The sequence below is a fragment of the Prionailurus viverrinus genome, chromosome X (assembly GCF_022837055.1).
Source record: "Prionailurus viverrinus isolate Anna chromosome X, UM_Priviv_1.0, whole genome shotgun sequence".
Classification (NCBI taxonomy): Eukaryota; Metazoa; Chordata; class Mammalia; order Carnivora; family Felidae; genus Prionailurus; species Prionailurus viverrinus.
Window position 1 is genome coordinate 32,884,840 of NC_062579.1, and position 19,274 is coordinate 32,904,113.

General features: G+C 42.7%; 1 protein-coding gene across 1 annotated transcript in view; it reads left to right on the plus strand.

Moving 5' to 3' along the window:
• Positions 1-7,752: 7,752 nt before the first annotated feature.
• The window catches only part of LOC125156945 (serine/threonine-protein kinase LMTK3-like), a 38,239-nt gene continuing 26,717 nt past the window's right edge, over positions 7,753-19,274 (plus strand). The window contains exons 1-5 of the mRNA XM_047843244.1: positions 7,753-7,801; positions 9,755-10,212; positions 10,359-10,480; positions 10,608-10,686; positions 10,803-11,420. Coding sequence (XP_047699200.1) covers positions 7,753-7,801; positions 9,755-10,212; positions 10,359-10,480; positions 10,608-10,686; positions 10,803-11,420 — 1,326 coding nt within the window. The remainder of the gene's footprint in view (positions 7,802-9,754; positions 10,213-10,358; positions 10,481-10,607; positions 10,687-10,802; positions 11,421-19,274) is intronic.

Sequence of the window (19,274 nt, forward strand, 5' to 3'; positions counted from 1 at the left end):
GAGAGAGAGAGAAAGCATGAGCAACGGGGGGGGGGGGGGGGGGGGGGGTAGAGACAGACGGAGACACAGAAACCGAAGCAGCTTCCAGGCTCTGAGCTGTCAGCATAGCTGACACGGGGCACGGGGCTGGAACTCACAAACTGCAAGATCATCACCTGAGCTGAAGTCAGATGCTTAACTTACTAAGCCACCCAGGCACCCCTTCTTTTTTTTTAATGTTTGTTTATTTTGAGAGAGAGAGTGGGGGAGGGGCAGAGAGAGAGTGGGAGAGAGAGAATCCCAAGCAGGCTCCACACTGTTGGCTCTGTTGCAGGGCTCTGTCCCAGGACCGCGAGATCATGACCTGAGCCAAGATCAAGAGTTGGACCCTTGATAGACTGAGCCACCCAGGCACCCCTCAGAACCATTCTTCATTGCTGTTACAGTGTCTCTGTTTCTAGCATTTCCTTTTGATTCTTTCTTAAGAGTTTCCAACTCTATGCTTACATTACTTATCTGTTCTTACATGTTGTCTACTTTTCCCACTAGAGCTCTTAGCATGGTAATCCTAGACTTACAAAATTCCTGGTTTCATTATTCTCACATCTCATCCAAATCTGAGTTTGGTTCTGATGCTTGCTCTGTCTCCTCATACTGTGGCTTGTGTGTGTGTGTGTGTGTGTGTGTGTGTGTGTGTCTTTGGTATGCCTTGTAATTTTTGGTTGAATGTTGGAGATCATATACTGGGGAAAAGGAACTGTGGTAAATGGACCTTTAGTGATGTGGTAATAAGTGGGGGGCATTCTATAGCCCTATGATTAGGTCTCAGTCTTCAGTGAGCCTGGGCCCCTGAGCTGTGCCCTTTATGAGTGCTTCTCATTTCTTTCCTTTCCCTCCAATTGAGGTGAAACACAAAGGCTAGAGGGGGCTGGTGCTGGAGTTAGAGATACCCCCTCACCCCCTTAGGCTTACTTTCCCTTTCCCCCTACTGACAGGCAGGAGGCGCATTTCCCTTGAAAATATGGTGGAGCTCCTAGAGGTCGAATTATGGAGTTCCTCCCCCATAATTGGACTGGACCTTCCCCCAACTCTAACTCCCTCTCTCTCTCTTTCACACACACACAGACACACACACACACACACACACACACACACACACACACACACACCCCTGGTGTCTTGAACTCTAGCTTGTCCACACTGAGCCTCCAGTGATTCATCATTATAGTTTAAATTTTTTTAGCCTGGTACTGGTTTCCAGCTTTAGGCTTCGGTTCTAAGGCTTCTGCTGTAGTAAACTGGTAATTATCTGTATTTGCCTGTCTCTCGATTTTGGGAGTCCACAGCTCTGTGACCTTAAATTGCTGATGGATCTAAGAAGAGCTGTTGATTTTCATCTGTTCAGCCTTTCTGGTAAGGATGCCGGTAATGACTTCCAAGCTTCTTACATGTTGGGCCAGAAACTGGAAGTCAGCATTTTCTTATAACAGCAAATGATTAAAAACATGCCAAATGTGTATCATACATCAGTAAAGGACGGGTTATTTAAATTCTCATGCATACACCCAATGGAATACTATGTAATCAAAAAGGTCAGTTCTGCATGTCCTGATACGGAAAGATTTGCAAGATATTTTAAGTGACAAAATGCAAGGTACAGAAAATAAATAGCATGAATGAATGTTCTTCGCTGAATGTTCTTTGAAGGGAAATAAATGTTTGTTTTAAAAAAGGATAGGGGCGCCTGGGTGGCTCAGTTGGTTAAGCGTCCGACTTCGGCACTAGTCATGATCTTGCGGTTCGTGAGTTCAAGCCCCACATTGGGCTCTGTGCTGACAGCTCAGAGCCTGGAGCCTGTTTCAGATTCTGTGTCTCACTCTCTCTCTCTGACCCTCCCCCGTTCATGCTCTGTCTCTCTCTGTCTCAAAAATAAATAAAAACGTTAAAAAAAATTAAAAAAAATAAAAAAGGATAGATACCCATACCTACTATCTTAAAAATAAGTAAAGGAAATGTAATTTCAGAAGATTAGCAGAAAATACACCAAAATTATAGCAATCACATTTTAGCATTATAGAGGTTGTTTTTATTTGTTTTTCAATTTTCCAAACTTTCTTAATTTGGTTACATTGTTTCTGTAGTTTTTTAGAGGAGTATTCATATGAAAAAATCTGGAAGATAATACACAAAAATGATAGTGGTTATTAGTTTTGGTGATGGAAGTAAGGAAAATTTCTCCCATTTGCCAGACATTTTGTAATTTTATATTACATATACAGTAATGTTTATTTGTGATACACATGCAACTTTTATTTTGTTTAAATATCTGGTGTCCAGGTTAGGCTTGGACCAGGTTGGTTATACCACCTGTTACACTAGCATTCCTAGCACACATTTAAAAGCTATTATAGGAGCTCCTGGGTGCCTCGGTCGGTTAAACATCCGAGTTCGGTTCAGGTCATGATCTCGTAGTTCGTGAGTTTGAGCCCCGGCATCAGTCTCTGTGCTGACAGCTCAGACCCTGGAGCCAGCTTTGGATTCTGTGTCTCCCTCTCTCTCCCTCACCTGCTTGCTCTCTCCCCCGCCCCCCCAAAAAATAAACATTAAGAAAAAAGCTATTATAAATCAGTATTTTGATATACAGTCCCTTATTTGTTGAAGGACTTGGTAAAGCAGAAAAGAGTGGCTGATTTGCAGACAATGTATTTTTTCTCCAGTCTTTGAGCAAATTGAGTGAGTGATACAGCCACAAATAGCACCTTCTGCAAATGGCTTCTTGAGTTTGCAAACCCAAGAGCAGAGCACTGATGTCCTCTCTATTACCTAGATCAACCCAAAAAGAAGAAGTCCTGAAATGGGCCCAAAAATAAAAAGAAGGGAAAGAATTGATGCTATTTGACAAATCGTCATTTGCATGCTTTCTAAAAAAAATAAATTTTATCTAAAAGAAAGAGGCAAAACATGTACGGAAGAGCCAAGAAAGAATAGCTGTTTCTAGCAGTCAAAAATGCAATGCTTAGACGACAAATGTAAACGAAAGCAAAAAACCAGAAACCTCACCAAATTTGGTTGAAAGAAAGCCTCTTTGTATTTGTGAAAAATTGGAATTGCAGAGTGTATTTAGAGAAATAGCATTTTATTGCATCTTCCATGTAGAACGTGTTTATATGTATTAGAATATGTACAAATGACAGTTGAACAATAGAGGTTTGAACTGTGCAGATCCACTTATACGTGGGTTATTTTTGATACAGTACAGCACCGTAAATGTATTTTCTTTTTTTGATTTGTTTAAAGTAACATTTTCTTTTCTCTAGCTTATGTGACTGTAAGAATCCAATATAAGCTGCACATACATATTATGTGTTAATTGTTTATGTTATCAGTAAGGCTTCTGGTCAACAGTAGGCTAAAGGTAGTTAAGTCTTTGGGGAGTCAAGTTTTATGTGGATTTTTGACTGCTTGTGGGGGGGTCGGTGCCCCTAACCCTATGTTGTTCAAAGGCCAGCTGTATGTTATATATTCCTAGCAGATGAATTCTTCCCTGGTCACCCTGGTGGGGGCACCTATTGATTCTTGAAAGCTCTGTGTGAAACTGAGCCCTCAAGTCATTCTTACGCTTTTCTCAGATGCCTTAGAGAAGCTGTGTTAATTGCTAAGAATGATTTAGGAGTTAAGTTGTTTGTTGTTGTTGTTGTTGTTTTGAGGGAGAGACAGATAGAGGGACTCTAACTCATGAAACTGTGAGATCATGACCCAAGCAGAAACTGAGTTGGATGCTCAACCAACTGAGCCACCCAGGTGCCCCCAGGAGTTTAGCATTTTGTTTTTCTAAGTTTGCTTACTTATTTTGAGAGAGACAGAGACAGCGTGGGGAGGGGAGGGGCGGAGAGAGAGAAAGAGAATCCCAGCCAGGCTCCACACTATAAGCGCAGAGCCAAACCTAGGGCTCAAATCCATGAAACTGAGATGATGACCTAAGCCGAAACTGAGAGTCAGATGCTTAACCCACTTAGCCACCCAGATGCCCCCCAGGAGTTTAGTATTTTAACAGATTTGTCTAAAATTTCAAAAGAACTGTACTGAGAGACAAGATTGTAAATGATTCTTACAATTTTGTTTATACTATTGATTTGATTAATGCCTTTTAAAAAAATCTAATGAATGATAGGGCAAGCATAGAATTCTAGACTGTTTCTGTCTGAATACCATGTTCTAATTTAGTAAGTTCCAAATTAATTATGTTGAAGTATATGAAGTAGTAGCAAATGAGGATATTTATGAGCTTGCGGTATTGTGATTTATAAGAAATACATATTTGCTCATTCAGATGACCAAAATATATTTCTCGTATCTTTGGTCTTTCTCCAAGGTTCCTGGCTCCTAGCTCCCAAAATCCTTGGAATTTCCTGAGCAGTAAGAGCAGTGGGAACATCTTTTGTCCTAATATTTGGCCTTTTGTCCTCCGTTCCTGAAACTTTATGGCTTCAGAGCCATAAAGGTGAAATGGGTGTCTTGTTATTCATAACAAGCGCCTCTCCACCACAACTGGGTTCATGTAATGAGGTGACTTCTGGAAAGCACCTAAAGATGGGGGCTCCAATCTTCAGGGAACAGAGAGGGACTGGAGATTGAATAGATCACCAATGGTCAATAAGTTAATCAACCTTGCCTGTGTAATAAAGCCTCCATAAAAACCCAAAAGTGAGAGGGTCCATAGAGCTTCCAGGCTGGCGAATGAATGGAGATATGGGAGGATGGCACGCTTGGATAGGGCATGGACTCTCCATGCCTCTTACCCACCTGTCCTGTCCCTATGCATCTTTTCTATCTGGCTGTTCTTGAGTTATGTCCTTTTATATAGTAGGTCAGTAATCTAGTAAGTAAAATGTTTCTCCAAGTTCTGTGAATTGCTCTTGCCAATTAATGGAACCTAACGAGGGTGTCACGGGAACCTTTGATTTATAGGCCATGTGGACGGAAGCATAGGTGACATCCTGGTTTTGCATTTGACATCTGAAGTGGGGTGAGGTGGGCAGTCTTGTAGGACAGAGCCCTTAATCTGTAAGGAAGAGTTGGTTGAAAATTTGCCTTTTTTTACAAAATTTCCAGGCTGGCCATGAGGAAATAGAGAGGGTGTGCTAAGGCAGAAAGCAAAATGGAGCTGAAGTTTCACCAGGCTGCAACCACGTAGAGAGAATGTAGTAAGAATTTGGGTTGGTGTTTGAATGACCAAATGGGTGGTCTGGGTGACTGCAGTGCAATTTTGATTGTAAAAATGGTTGAGAAAACCAGGTTGACTTTGTAGGTTCACTTTTTTTTTTTTAAGTTTATTTATTCGGGGCGGGGAGGGTGGGGGGAGAGTGCATGCTGACAAGCAGGGGAGGGGCAGAGAGAGGGAGAGAATCACTGGCATCATGGAGCCAGCCAGATGTAGGGCTGAAACTCATGAACCATGAAATCATGACCTGAGCTGTAACCAGGAGTCGGTCGCTTAACCAACTGAGCCACCCAGGTGCCCCACTTTTATTTTTATTTATTTATTTATTTTTTAAATTTTTTTTTTTCAACGTTTATTTATTTTTTGGGACAGAGAGAGACAGAGCATGAACGGGGGAGGGGCAGAGAGAGAGGGAGACACAGAATCGGAAACAGGCTCCAGGCTCTGAGCCATCAGCCCAGAGCCTGACGCGGGGCTCGAACTCCCGGACCGCGAGATCGTGACCTGGCTGAAGTCGGACGCTTAACCGACTGCGCCACCCAGGCGCCCCACTTTTATTTTTTTTTAATGTTTATTTATTTTGGGGCGCCTAGGTGGCTCAGTCGGTTGGGCGTCCGACTTCGACTCCCTTATCTATAGAATTTTGGAATTTGTAGCCCTGTAAGTATTAAATAGTATCAAGCACTTACCTAGGAAGTTCTGTTCTTTTTTTTCTTTTTAATTGAAGTGTTGTTGACACATAATGTTATATTAGTTTCAGGTGTATAACATGGTGTTACACAACTCTACATTTTGCTATGCTCATCACAAATGTAGATACAATCTATCAGTGTACAACACTGTTACTGTACCTTGACTATATTCCCTGTGCTGTACCTTTCATCCCTGTAATTTTTTCATTCCATAACTGGAAGCCAGTTCCTTTCACTCCCCTGCCCCCCTTTTTGCCTACCCTCAGCCCCCTCTCCTGTGGCAATCACCAGTTTGTCCTCCACATTTATGGGTCTGTTTCTGTTTTGTTTGTTTTGGATTTTAGATTCCACATATAAGTGAGATCCTATGATATTTGTCTTTGTCTGACTTATTTCACATTGTGTCTGTTCCTGAAGATAAGTGTCCTAGTAAACAATGAGTATACTTATTAAGCATTTCTGGTTGGACAAATAAGAGTGCAATGGGAAATTTTATGAGGAAATGTAATATAATAAGGCTTTGCCCTATCAAGACAGAACCAGGAAGTAAAAAATTACAGTTTTAAAGGTAAAGGGCACGTGTTAGAAAAGAGAAACTAGGGGCGCCTGGGTAACTCAGTTGGTCGAACCCTGCTTCTGGGTTTCGGTTCAGGTTATGATCTTCAGGTCATGATCCCAGGGTTGTGGGATTGAGCCCCGGGTCGGGCTCTGCGTTGAGCATGGAGCCTGCTTGGGATCTTCTCTCTCTCTCTCTCTCTCTCTCTCCCTCTCCCTCTCCCTCTCCCTCTCCCTCTCTCCCTCTCTCCTTCTCCCCCCCCCGCCCCCTCCCCTGCTCATGCTCTCTCTCTAAAATAAAATTAAAAAAAAAATACTAAAAACAAAACAAAAGAAATAAGAAAGAATGCCTGGACTATATGGACATTAAGGAGCTTGCACTTTGGCATTGAACCTATTCTTTTAACTTGGAATTGTTCATTGCCTATCCCATTAACTGAGTGGATATCAGAGGTGTCAAAAGTGGGCAGTCCTGCATGCCACACACCTCCTGGGAGCCAAGGTGCATATGGTAGCTTCACAGAGCATAGGAAAGAGTGAGTTGCTGGTGAGTTGATAGACTTGATAAACTAAGTCCCCCTAGAACAGCTGGTGGGAGTGTAATTTATAGGCTAAACCATATGAAATTGAATTTTTTCCCACTTTTGAAAGATTGTGGTAAAATATATATATAACATAAATCATTTTAAGCATTTTAAAAAATTTTTGTTAATGTTTATTTTTGAAAGAGAGCACAGGAGGGGCAGAGAGAGGGAGACAGAAAGCCTGAAGCAGGCTCCACACTGACAGCAAAGAGCCTGATGTGGGGCTCGAACTCACGAACTACAAGATCATAACCTCAGCCAAAGTCTTAAGCGACTGAGCCATCCAGGCACCCCCATTTTAACTGTTTTTAAGTGTAGCTTTTATTGGCTTTGAGTAGATTCACAACATTGTACAGCCATCAACAGCTTTCACTTCCAGACTTTTTCATCATCCCAAACAGAAACACACCTTACCCATTAAACAGTTTCCCTTCCCTCCTCCTACAGCCCCTGGTAACCTCTGTTCTGCTTGTAGTCTATGAATTTTTCTGTTATAGGTGCCTTATTAAGTGGAATCCTACAATATGTGACCTTTTGTGTCTGGCTGCTTTCACTTAGCATGTTTTCAAGGTCCATTCATGTTGTAGCATGTATTGGAATTTCATTCCTTTTAAAGTCTGAATAGTATTTCATTGTATATACCACAGCTTATTTTTTTCACTCATCTATTGGTGGATGTTTGGATTGTTTCTCCATTTTGGCTATTGTGAATAGTGCAGCCATGAACAAGGATGAAAACGTGTCTGAGTCCCTGCTTTCAGTTCTTGTGGGTATATGCTTAGGAGTGGAATTGCTGGTTCATATGGTGATTTTATGTTTAGGTTTTGGGGAACAGCCAAACACTGTTCTCTACAGCAGCTGCCCCATTTTTCATTCCCACCAGCAGTGCACAAGTGTTCCAATTTCTTCACATCCTTGCCAACACTTTTTATTTTCCACTTTTTTTTTTTATTAAAGCCATCCTAGTGGGTTTGAAGTGGTATCTCATTGTGGTTTTGATTTGCATTTCCCTCTAGACTAGTGATGTTGAACATCTTTTCATGGCTTATTGCAAAGACGTCTGCTGGGATTTTGATAGGGATTGGGTTGGCTCTGAAGATCAAGTTGGGGATATTGCTATCTTAACAAAATTAAGTGTTCTAACTCTTGAAAGTGGGCTGTTTTTCCATTTATTTTGGTCATCTTTAATTTCTTTTAATGATTTGTAGTTTTCATTGTACCAGTCTTGTACTTTGTTAAATTCATTCATTAGTATTTTACTCTTTTTGATGTAATGATGTAATGGAATTTTTTCTTAATTTTATTTTTTATTATTTAAAAATATTTTAATGTTTATTTTTGAGAGAGAGAGAGACCCAGTGTGAGTTGGGGAGGGGCAGAGAGAGAGGGAGACACAGAATCCGGAGCAGGCTCCAGGTTCTGAGCTGTCAGCACAGATCCCACGCGGGGCTTGAACCCACGAACTGTGAGATCACGCCCTGAGCTGAAAACAGACGCTTAACTGACTGAGCCACTCAGGAGCCCCTTAATTTCGTTTTTAGATTATTGCTAGTATATAAAAATACAATTGGCTTTTTATTGATCTTATATCCTGCAACTTTGCTAAACTCATTTATTAGCTCTAACAGTTTTTTCTAGTGGATTTCCCAGGAGTTTCTATATATAAGATCATGTCATCTGCAAATAGAGGATAGAGATGGTTTAATTGCTCCTTTCTTACCTAGGTGTCTTCTAGTTCTTTTTCTTGCTGTGGTTTCAAACCACAAGTACAATGTTGAATAGAATTGGTGAGAGTGGATATTTTTTTAAAGGTGCAGTTTTGATAGGGTTAAAAGCACTTTCCAATCCTGACTGATCCTGGGTAAATTGCTTATCCTTTGTTTCTTTATCTAAAGTTAGTGATAGCAGTATATGTTTGGACTACCCCAGAGAGTTTATAAGGATTAAGTAAAATCGTGTATGTAGCAAACCTACAATGTAAAATGTGCTATGAATTATTAGGGCTATGAATTATTTTTTGGACATCTCATTAGATAATTTTTGTGGTGAAAACAGTCTAGTAGTGTATAAAGGATTTTAAAATTTAAGACCCTAGTAGTGTGCTGTCATCCCAAATTAGTTTGATTCCATTTTAACAACTCTATTACAAATTGACATAATTATAGCATAACTAAATCTGTTTCATACAAAATATAATAATCTTGTTTTGGTACAATTTTGCATTTAGTGCCCAGAAGCATTTTTAAGTCAAAATGAAATCTGTGGTAGATTAGGAACCACATTTCTTTTCTCTTCATTTGGGCATCCAAGGTGGACTGTATAGAATTGTTGCAAGCATCCCATTTATTTGAGATTAGCCTGATAACCTTCAGTTTGGAATATAAACATGTAGAAAGTCGTCCATGACATACATAGTGGGTCATGGGTTCTTAAACCCCTTCCGGGTTTTAACTCTGAATTGTGGTGATGATTGGGCAAAAGAGAATAATCTTGCTACATTTAGTACTGCTTAGTCGCTATGCCTTCCGTGGCACTTAATCATTTTTTCTTTGCTGTTCTAAGGGCTCTTAGGCTAAAGGGTGGTCGGTCATAGGCTGTGAGGGAGCCCAAGTGCTTTCAGCTACTGATGCTGCAGGATCATGTGAGTTTCTCAGAGCACCTGTTTCCTAGAGTGGGGAGAAGGCCCTCCTCCTCTTATTCTCCCCCCCCCTCCCACCCCGCAGGAGATAGCCACACCTTCCCACTATCGGGGCGGAGCAGGTGGCCAGGCCTTGGAGACCTTGCACCGCTGCCACCTCCAAGGAAACCGCCCAGTGGGTCTGGCTGGCTCACGAGCCAAGTGACGCGGGTCAGCTGCGCCCCCCGGGACCCCCACGCATCGCGGGTGCGACCGCCCAGCGCGTGGTCTCCAGATCTAGTCTTTCCGCTACCCCTCCCCCCACAATCCCGGAAAAAGGGGGAGGCTGGTGACGTCATCATCCGGGCACTCGCCGGCGGGGCCACGGTTCACAATGGAACAAAAACAAGCGGCCCGAGTCAAACTCTGAGGGACGCAGATGCGGCTTGCGCGATTAACCCTGTCCTGACCACACACTCTGCCAGTCCTGGTCTCCCAGCTCCTTCTCCAGCGTGGTGCGCCAGATCCTTCCGGGCTTCCCTTCCCCCGGTTTTCCCCGTCCTCGTGTCACCTCTGCCCTCACAACGGTCTTGACTTGAGGGGTTTGGAACACAGTTCCTGGTCATAGTGGGACCCTACAGGGGCCGGCCGGAAGCAACGGTTGTGCGTGAAGTGTCTTTACCGCATTGTGTTCCCCTCCCCCACTTTAGCTCTCCCGGTTCCAAGCGTCTCTCGCCTGGCCCGGCTTCCCCCGTGGCACGCGCAACTCCCCCTGGCTCAACGGCCCGGAGTGGAGGAGAAGGGAGCAGAAGGAGCAGCTGAGCGAGGGGGGGTGGGGGGGGTGGGGGGGGTGGGGTAGGTAGGAGAGGGAGGAGGAGGGCCAAGGGGTGGGTCCTGTGAGGGGCGGGACTTGACGGGGGGGCGGGGAACCTCACGGTTTTGGGCGGTGCTGGGGCTAGTGGGAGTCTGCGCGCCGCCGCGCTGCTGCCTCCACCGCCACCAGTGCTGCTGCCGCCGCCGCCACAACCGCCGCCACTGGCCGAGCGGTTTTTTTCTTTTTTTCTTTTTTTTTCTTTTTTTTTTCTTTTTTTTTTTTTTGGTTTGCCGGATCCGCCATATTGGCGAGGACGGGCGTCCGCGGCTGCGGAAGCTAGTCTCCGCCGCCGCCGGAGCCGCAACCTTACAGCACCCGGCCCGTCCGGGCCTCTGCCGTGCGGAGCCCCTCCCCGCGTTGCTCAGCTCACAGGCCTCGCGGGAGCCCGCCGCTGCCGCCTCTCTCTCGGGAGGCGGCCGCCTTAGCCCCCGGTGCTCCGGTCGGCGCCGGGAGCGAAGAGCAAGTCGCAGCAAAGCGACCAGGCCCGGAGCGAGGACAGAGGCGGCGACCAGGGAAAGGTGAAGCCGCCACTGCAGGAGGAGGAGCAGCAGGAGGTGACGCAGGAGAAACGCACCGCCCGGAGCCCCGTCTGAGCCGAGCGAGAGCCCCGGCCCGAGGGAAGAAGGGGGAAGAGGGCCGCCAACGCCGCTGGTGGAGGAGGAGGAGGAGGAGGCGGCGGCCGAGGCCACCGCTACCGCTGCTGCAGGGCGGGCGCGGCGAGCAGCGAATTCCGGCGCCCCCTGTGCAGCTCCCTGGTGTTAACGGACACTTTGTCGCCCGTCACCGTCGGGCCTGGGATGCACCCGGGGTCGGCCTTGTCCTAGGACTGAGTGAATCTCGCAGTTGCCTGCTGCCTCCGCCTGCCCTGGTTCTGAAGACAAGACGCCTGTGTCGTGCGGTTAGTAGCCTGCCGCGCTGGGACAACGCGCTTTTCCGGGGCCAACAGCTGGATCCGAGTGAGGGGAGGAGGGCTAGGGGGGTGTGCGAGCCCACGGTACCACCCCCCCCCCCCACCCGCGGCTGGCCGCCGTCGGGTCCGGGGGGCTTACCCGCTCCCCCTCCTCCGCCCGGGGCTGGGCGACGGCGCGTTGCGCGGGTGGGGGCGCAGGGCCCGGCTCCGTGCCGAGCCGGTGTCCCGGGAGCGTGTCTGTGTGTTTTGGACTGTGAGGGAAAATGGCTGACGGCTTCGTCCCTCCCCCTCCTCCCCCTTCCAGTCCTGTCTGGGGCCGAGTGGGAGGATGGAGTCTCCGGGCCCGGCGTGCGTCCCCCGCATCGGCGCCCAGGGGGCTCGGTCGGCGGCGGGGGGCTAGTCGCCCCCCCCCCCCCCCCCCCGGTCCCCGGGCTTGCAGCTTGGTCGGCTCGCGGCCGCTCTCCTCCCCAGTCTCGTTCCACTTGACACCAAACGCCATTACTGAGGTGGAGTGATTTGGAGCAGCAGAGCTAGGCCTCGGATACGCCTGGCTATCAGGCCCGACGACTTGTCCGCCGCCCCCCCACCCTCCCGCGATAACCGGCAGCTTCTCCTAGGCCGTGTGGCCTGGGAGCCTGAGCCGGGTTATCGGCCTGCTACACCTCCTTCCCCCGCTTCATTCGCTGAGGGCCGAAGCCGCGAAACATGTTTTGGATGCAAAAATCGCTTCCAAGCCAGCTTGGACCCATCACTTTTCTATTTTTAACCTTTTCTGCAAAAATACTAGCATGTGCGAGCTTGTTAATAATGAAATCTTCAGATTCTCGTGGTGTGAGGCTTTGGGTTTGATACATTGTTTATTTTTCATTCATTGTGAAATACTAAGAGGTACGGAGCAGGTGTATACACTGTTTTGTAATCTTTGTAGGGACTTCTGTGGCGACTGGAACTTACACGGGAATTTTTTTAGGATTTCCAATAGAACCTTCTTAAACTGAGAGTATTTTTTGAAAGTTCCCTAGTTACAACGTTAATTGGATTTTCCAGCGGACAGTTTACAGGTGTGAGTAATTTATTCGGACTGTCTTTGAATTTAACTGAGCGGGTTGTAGCTGTAAATATTCGTGCCTTATTTTGGGCGGAGGGAAATATTTGTAACAGTCTTTCACCGTGAATCCCCTGAGCCTCCAGAGTCCACATAACGATTGTATGCCTTCATTTCTGACGAAGAATCTGGGGTGTATTTATTGATTAGGAAACTTTTCAGCAGGTACTTAACCCCCTCTTGCTGCTCATGATCTACTCTTAGCGATTTATATGGTAAGGACTCGTTAACCACGACTAGCTTGGCTTTCTTAATCCCTACACTTGAATTTAAAAATAGAGACCGCAAACTCTGCTTTAGATCTCTCTGGTCTACTGATTCGGTGGGCTGCCATTTTGGTTTCAGCAAATGCCTTCCAAGTTCTTAAAGATTAAGCGTTATTGTTTAGAGTGTCTGCATAGAGTGAAAATCAGAAGTATTTGGAATTGGTGCACCAAAGGTGAACTCAAAATGTTTATTACGTTTTGTTTTCTCTATTTTGAAAATAAGGTATTTGGAGTATACGAATTTTTCCCCCTACAGTTTTTCCTATATATGTTTTTTTGCAAGGACATTTAACTTGTATTTTTTAACGTGTTATCTTAATGTGCTCACGCCATTTCTTCCTTTTGTTTGCTGACCTTGGTAGTTTCTGAGAGGGAAAATTTCTGGAGGTATTTAATAACAGCAAGAACAGTACATGTGAGAATCGAAATTCTTCAGAAAGTTACTTTACGGGCAGATTTTACTTTTCACCAAATTATTGTAATCTCTTTTTGGTGTTCCATGGTTCTCTTGTTAAATCAATGGAATGCTGAAGTAGGATTTACTTTGGATCTTTTTTTCTTCCAGGATCTTGAAATAAATTTTCTGGCCTCAAGAAGATGAGGGATTTCGTGGCTGTCTCTTCAAAGATAATTTTTTTTTTTACGTGGTATTAATAACGTTCCTTACAGTTTTTGAAAATGTTCGTCGTGAATTTGCTAGTCAAGTTCTTGATTAGTTAGACACATACATTCAGCTTATTTATTTGATAAGTTCACCTTTAGCGAAGTTTTTATATTTTAGTTTTAGAATTTTAATATTGAAACTAATCCTTGTTTAAATTAGGTTAAAGAAAATCGTTTGAAATATATGGAGGGAGGTGTTAAAGGATCAGTCCTCTTGTAAGTCTTCTGGGCAGTTAGGGGAGGGATCTTATTCTGTGGTTCTTGAGCTAGTTGGGTTGGTTTTTGTTTTCTTTTTTGAATTCTGAAATAATGTGATAGTTTCATGATAGATAGTCTGTGTTATATTTTGCTTCTTGCTAGTATGTTTTCCGAATCTTGGAGTTTTTTTTCTAAAAATTGGAAAAAAGGATTTTCGCTTTTCCTTTTGTTATTGTAGCTGTGCTGTCCTATTTGTTACTAAGTTCTTGTCTTATAGGCTCTAACATTAGTGTTTGGAAAGGGTTGATACGTTGCCCTCCGCCCTGACTGCACGTTGGAATCGCTTAGGGAAAAAAAATACTGATGCCTGGGTTTCACTCCCTAAGACCGATTAGGTCTGATACGGGTCCTGGGCAAAGGCTTACTTTAAAACCACTGTGGGTGATTTTCATGAGGTCAGGGTTGAACATCACCGTTAATGCTGTTAATATGTTCTCACTGAACTTTCAAGCAGATAAATAAAATGAATTATTTTGTCAAATGTTTTCAGTTATCAGCATAATTGTAATTTTTTGAGCATTAATAACCGGCCAGGACTATGTTAAACATTTGCCATTTATTACCTTATGTAGGTAGTGTTGTTTGTATCCTATAGATGGGGGACTGAGCTCTGTAAACCAGTGACGCTTCAACTACTGTGCCACATTAGTGAAATGACCCTGATCACTGTTAAAACAACAAAAAAATCAATCTTTGGTTTGTTTCCTGAACCAGGTAGCTTTAGATTAAAATTTTAATAAAAATATGGCAATTAGCTGCAATTTGGGAAATAACTTGGTTAGCCAGGGAGGTGCTAAAAGCTCTGCAGCAAGTAGGTTCTTCCTCTTCCGTGTGTCTCTCAACATATTCTGGTTGATAGTTTAGTTGGTGTGTGTGTTTATGACTAAAATAATGTTACGCGCTGTAACATTCCTAAAAGGTGCAAAATCCAGGCATTTGTCTCCCAATAATTTATTTAAATCATCTCATAAATGAACACTTAGTATCATGTGAACTTCTATTATCTCAATTAGAAAATTCTCAGTTTTATTTAGCTTAGTTTAAAATCAGTGTAATTTTTACAAAAAGTTTTCAAAAGTAAGGGTTTCATCTTGCATTTTTGTAGTATTGGTCAATAATGTTATGGAATAAATGAAGTACCAATAAACACCTTTATTTGGTGTTTATTTCTTGTAATTCTCTTGGTCCATTGTGTTAAATTCTATATTGAGGCTGCGAGAAGAGCCCGCTAATGTGGAATCTATGAGCTTTCTTATTGTGTGTGACACAAGATCTGTGAAAGACCTTTCTGTTAATGATCATGTAGTCCTATTTTCTATGCTACAAAGTGTCACAAGGAAAAAAGACTTTGTGGAACTTCTGATATTCATATTGGAGTTTGAATTCATTCAGTTGTTACTGTAGAATATAATGACACTGTTAATGTACTTCTAAGGAATAAGGTGTGAAAAAGTATACTGTTAGATATCTTCCCTAAATTTATTCTTCAAATGTGCCTGTTTTAGTCTTGTGGGCTCCAGTACACACACACACACACACACACTCACACTCTCTCTCTCTCTCTCTCTCTCTCTCTCTCTCTCTCTCTCTCTCTCTCTGTATGTGTATTTGGCAGCAGATGGGTTTTTGATTCTATTTCCAGTCACTAACAATGATTTTCTACCTCAGCTGCGTATCAGAATTACACGTAGAGCTTTTTCAAAATGTATTTTCCTAGATCTTACACTTTGGAAATTGTAGTTAAGTTTGGGGTGGAATCTAGGCATTTAAAAAACTCAAAAGAGAATTCTAATATGCAGCTAAGGCCTTCTTTGCACTTCATTTCAGGGAAAAGGGAGATTTGAGACTGAGTTCTGTGACCTATCACTAAGCAGTAATGTTCTTGCTCAAGCTTGATTTTGCCAGTCACATTGCCAAAAATTCCAGGCACAAAGTAGCAAAAAGTTCAGACACTAGGTTAATAGTTTGGAGAGACCAGGGTTCCAGAGTTTTATGTATATACGTACATACACACAGAAGACAATTCGTAACGTCTTTCTGAACATCTTGGAGTTACGGTCCCAGATCTAGTACTGACATTAATATCTGTTCTAAGGCGTTAGTTTGCTTATTATCCATTCGACAAATATTTATTGGGCATCTACTATGTGCTAGGCACTTTCTAGAGATTGCGATTTTCTAGTAGCTTATGTTGTATGAAGTGAGGGGCATGGGACTAGCTGATCTGTGAAGTTCTTGCAAGCTCTAATTTTGTCATTTATTGTGCCTCCTAGATGGAGACTGAATTTTGTTATAAGAAATATACCTAGTTATGGTATAAGCCAACGGAATTTTATTTTACATTTCAGTTTCTTTTAGTTAAATAGAATTTCATTCTGAACTCTGGTCTTCTCCAGTGAGCACGAATGTCAAGTACAGTAGAAATGGATTAGAATTGTTGCATATTGGGTTTAGGAGTAGCTGTACTTGACCAACGCTTTTACTTTTTGGCCAGGAATTACATACTCTGGTGTCAGCCATTCCTCTTGCCATTCCTTTTCTGTATTGATGCTCTGTCAGTTACCTCTACACCGTTGGTGTGCTTTTCTTTTTGCTTTACTTATTTTATTCAGATGCTTTGCTTGATTTTTGTCCTCCAAATTCTTTTAGGTTAGTGGCTTTCATTTGATATCAGACTCCAGACCCTAAGTCACTGATATATCTCTAGCACCTAGAAAGTGCCTGGCACATAGATGAATAATTATTTGTTGTATGAACAGTCAGTTAATCATATTATATTCTGGTATGATTTCTCTTTCTTTCTTTTTTTTTTTTTTTTTTTTAAATTCTCTTTATTGCGTGGAGTCCCTTACTTTGACCTGATAATTGTTTCATGATGAGCAGTCCTGGAAGGAGTCTTAGATCTACTCAGACTCCTTGCTTTTCAAATGAAGAACATGGCTCAAAAAGCTGCTGAAGTAACTTGACTAAGATAGTGTGTGTAGACTGCCTCCTGCATGAAGCTATTTCCGTATCTAACAAGACAGTAATTATTCTTGGGTTTCCATTACCTTTGTAGTCACTGTCCTAAAATCCACACTTAAATTCTCTCTGGTAATGGATAATAAATAAGGTCAGTAATTCTGTCCTTTACCTTTTTGTATTACGGAGCATGTAGAATAATCTTGTTTATGATAATTGCCTAAATGGCAAAATCTGGAGGAATATTTGACTCGCATTATCTGAAACTACATACAAAATTGATGGGTCATCATGTTATGGCTCCTTTCCGTTTATCCTTCTGTAAGTGATCAATTATAAAAGTTTTGAACACTTTAGACCCAAATTGATTGGGCAACCATTATCAGAGGAATTGTTTTCCTTGGGATGATTTTGAGCTGGTAGTCTTGGATCCCATCCTTGGTTATAGAGCCTATGAAGTGGGAAGAGAAGAAAATTTAGGAAGAAAAAAAAGGAGTGGGAGAAGACTCCCTTTCCTACCCTATTTGTACCCATTTCCTCCGTACTGACTTTGGTGTTTATTCAGAGTTTAGGTTGTTGGTTACATCTCTCATCTGGTCTTTTCTCTCAGCTGGTTACTTCTAAGAATTTCTAAGTATGTCTACTCAATTAACTTGGACACCAGAAAGCATGAGAATTATTACATGGTATTAGACCCCTTTGTATCCTAATAGAGTGTTTCATCTCTGATCAAGGTAGTGTAGAAAGATTTGGTTGGTCTCCTTGATAACACCTCCCGAATTTAAGTGTGAGATCAGCAAACTTTTCTGTAAAAAGCCATATCAGAAATATTTAGGTTTTGCATGCTAAGAGACAAAATTGAGGATATTAGGTCAATTCTCTGTTGATGAAATTCAAAATCTGATAATTGGTGCAATCATTTGTAATTCAGGCCTGATAAGAATAGAATGGGGAGGGGCTAATAAGTACAGTATTTTGCCTAATTGGGGATTAAAAAGTTAGTGTTCCCTGTCATCAAATTGATGGTACATGTTTCTGTGTAAAATCCATTCTCAGCACTGGATTTGGTCTGTGAACATAGTTTCCCAGCCCTGGTTTAGAGCAAGATTCTAAAGTCCAGCCCCCAGAGTTTGATTTAGTAAGTATGGAATGGGGTTCAAGAGTATACATTTCTAACAAGTTCCCAAGGATGGAAACACCCTTGGAAAATTACTGGTTTAGAGATACTTCTAGCATATCTTAGCTTTCTTCAGGCTTACCATTGTGTCTAATTTTTCTTGAATCTTTTTTATTTTGTGCTTTGTTTTAAATTCTGCAATTGATATGTTATAAATGTCTTAAATCCTGCAATTAGTATGTTAAATGTTTGTTATGTGGTAGGTGTTGTACCAGATGACAGGAATACAAGGTGAGCAAGACAATTGTTCTGTCATATATACCAGTTTGAATGAGTTTAAAAATCAATTTCTACAAACCATTAAGAGCTAGGGTCTATACCACTTTTTCTTTCTTTTTTTTTTTTTTTAATGTTTGTTTATTTTTGAGACTGAGAGAGACAGCATGAGCAGGGAAGGGGCAGAGAGAGAGGGGAGACACAGAATGTGAAGCAGGCTCCAGGCTCTGAGTTGTCGGCACAGAGCCTGACGCGGGGCTCGAACTCACGAACTGTGAGATCATGACCTGAGCCGAAGTCGGACGCTTAACCGACTGAGCCACCCAGGTGCCCCAAGGGTCTATACCACTTTGAAAGCAGGGCAGTGATGTTTGTTCGCTAAAGGAAAGCTAAATTGGAAGAGGAGGCATTACAAAATACTTCATTAATTTGATGTCTTAGGGGATATTGTTTTGTATAAGTGAATTTTTCATATCACCAAAGCTTCCTTTTAAATACTTTAAACCAGTTTGTTATTTGATGGAAAACTTTCTAAAGATGTTACTTTATAATTTTTCACCTGATTATGAAATTAATCTATTCTATTAAAAAGTTCGGGGAGCATGAGGGAATAAAAAGCAAAACACAAACCCCACCTCTGATAATTCCATCATTTAGAAGCAACAGTGTTGCTTAGATGTGTGTTATTCAAACGTTCTCATTGGTCACATAATTTACTAAGTCACGTATCCTCGTGTCTTCTGCCCTCTGCCTCTACTTACTCCTGCCTCAGGACTTGAGTGTGTGCCATTTGTTCATCCCGGCTAGGAGACAGTTTCATGTCCCTCCTCCCTCCCCGGCTCCTTTTTTAGATACTGCTTTTGTAAACACTGCTCCAAACTTTCATCATGAAATTGATTTTAATATAACTTTCCAACTTAATTACCTACCATGTTTTTCTTTATCTCCCCCCTCCACCCTTCATTTACTTGACTCTCCTAATGCTCTATACACTCCTTATTCTTTCACACTTCTATTATTTAACCCTTTAGTATCCTTTTTAGGGGTTTCCTATCCTTTGCATCAGCTCGAGGTCCCACACTTAGTATCCTTGATGGGGAACTGATTAGGGATATAAATCTTTAACATTACAGGGTTAGATTGTGCTCATTGGTTATGTTGGTTGACTTCATTCAGTGGTGACACAGGAAATCTTG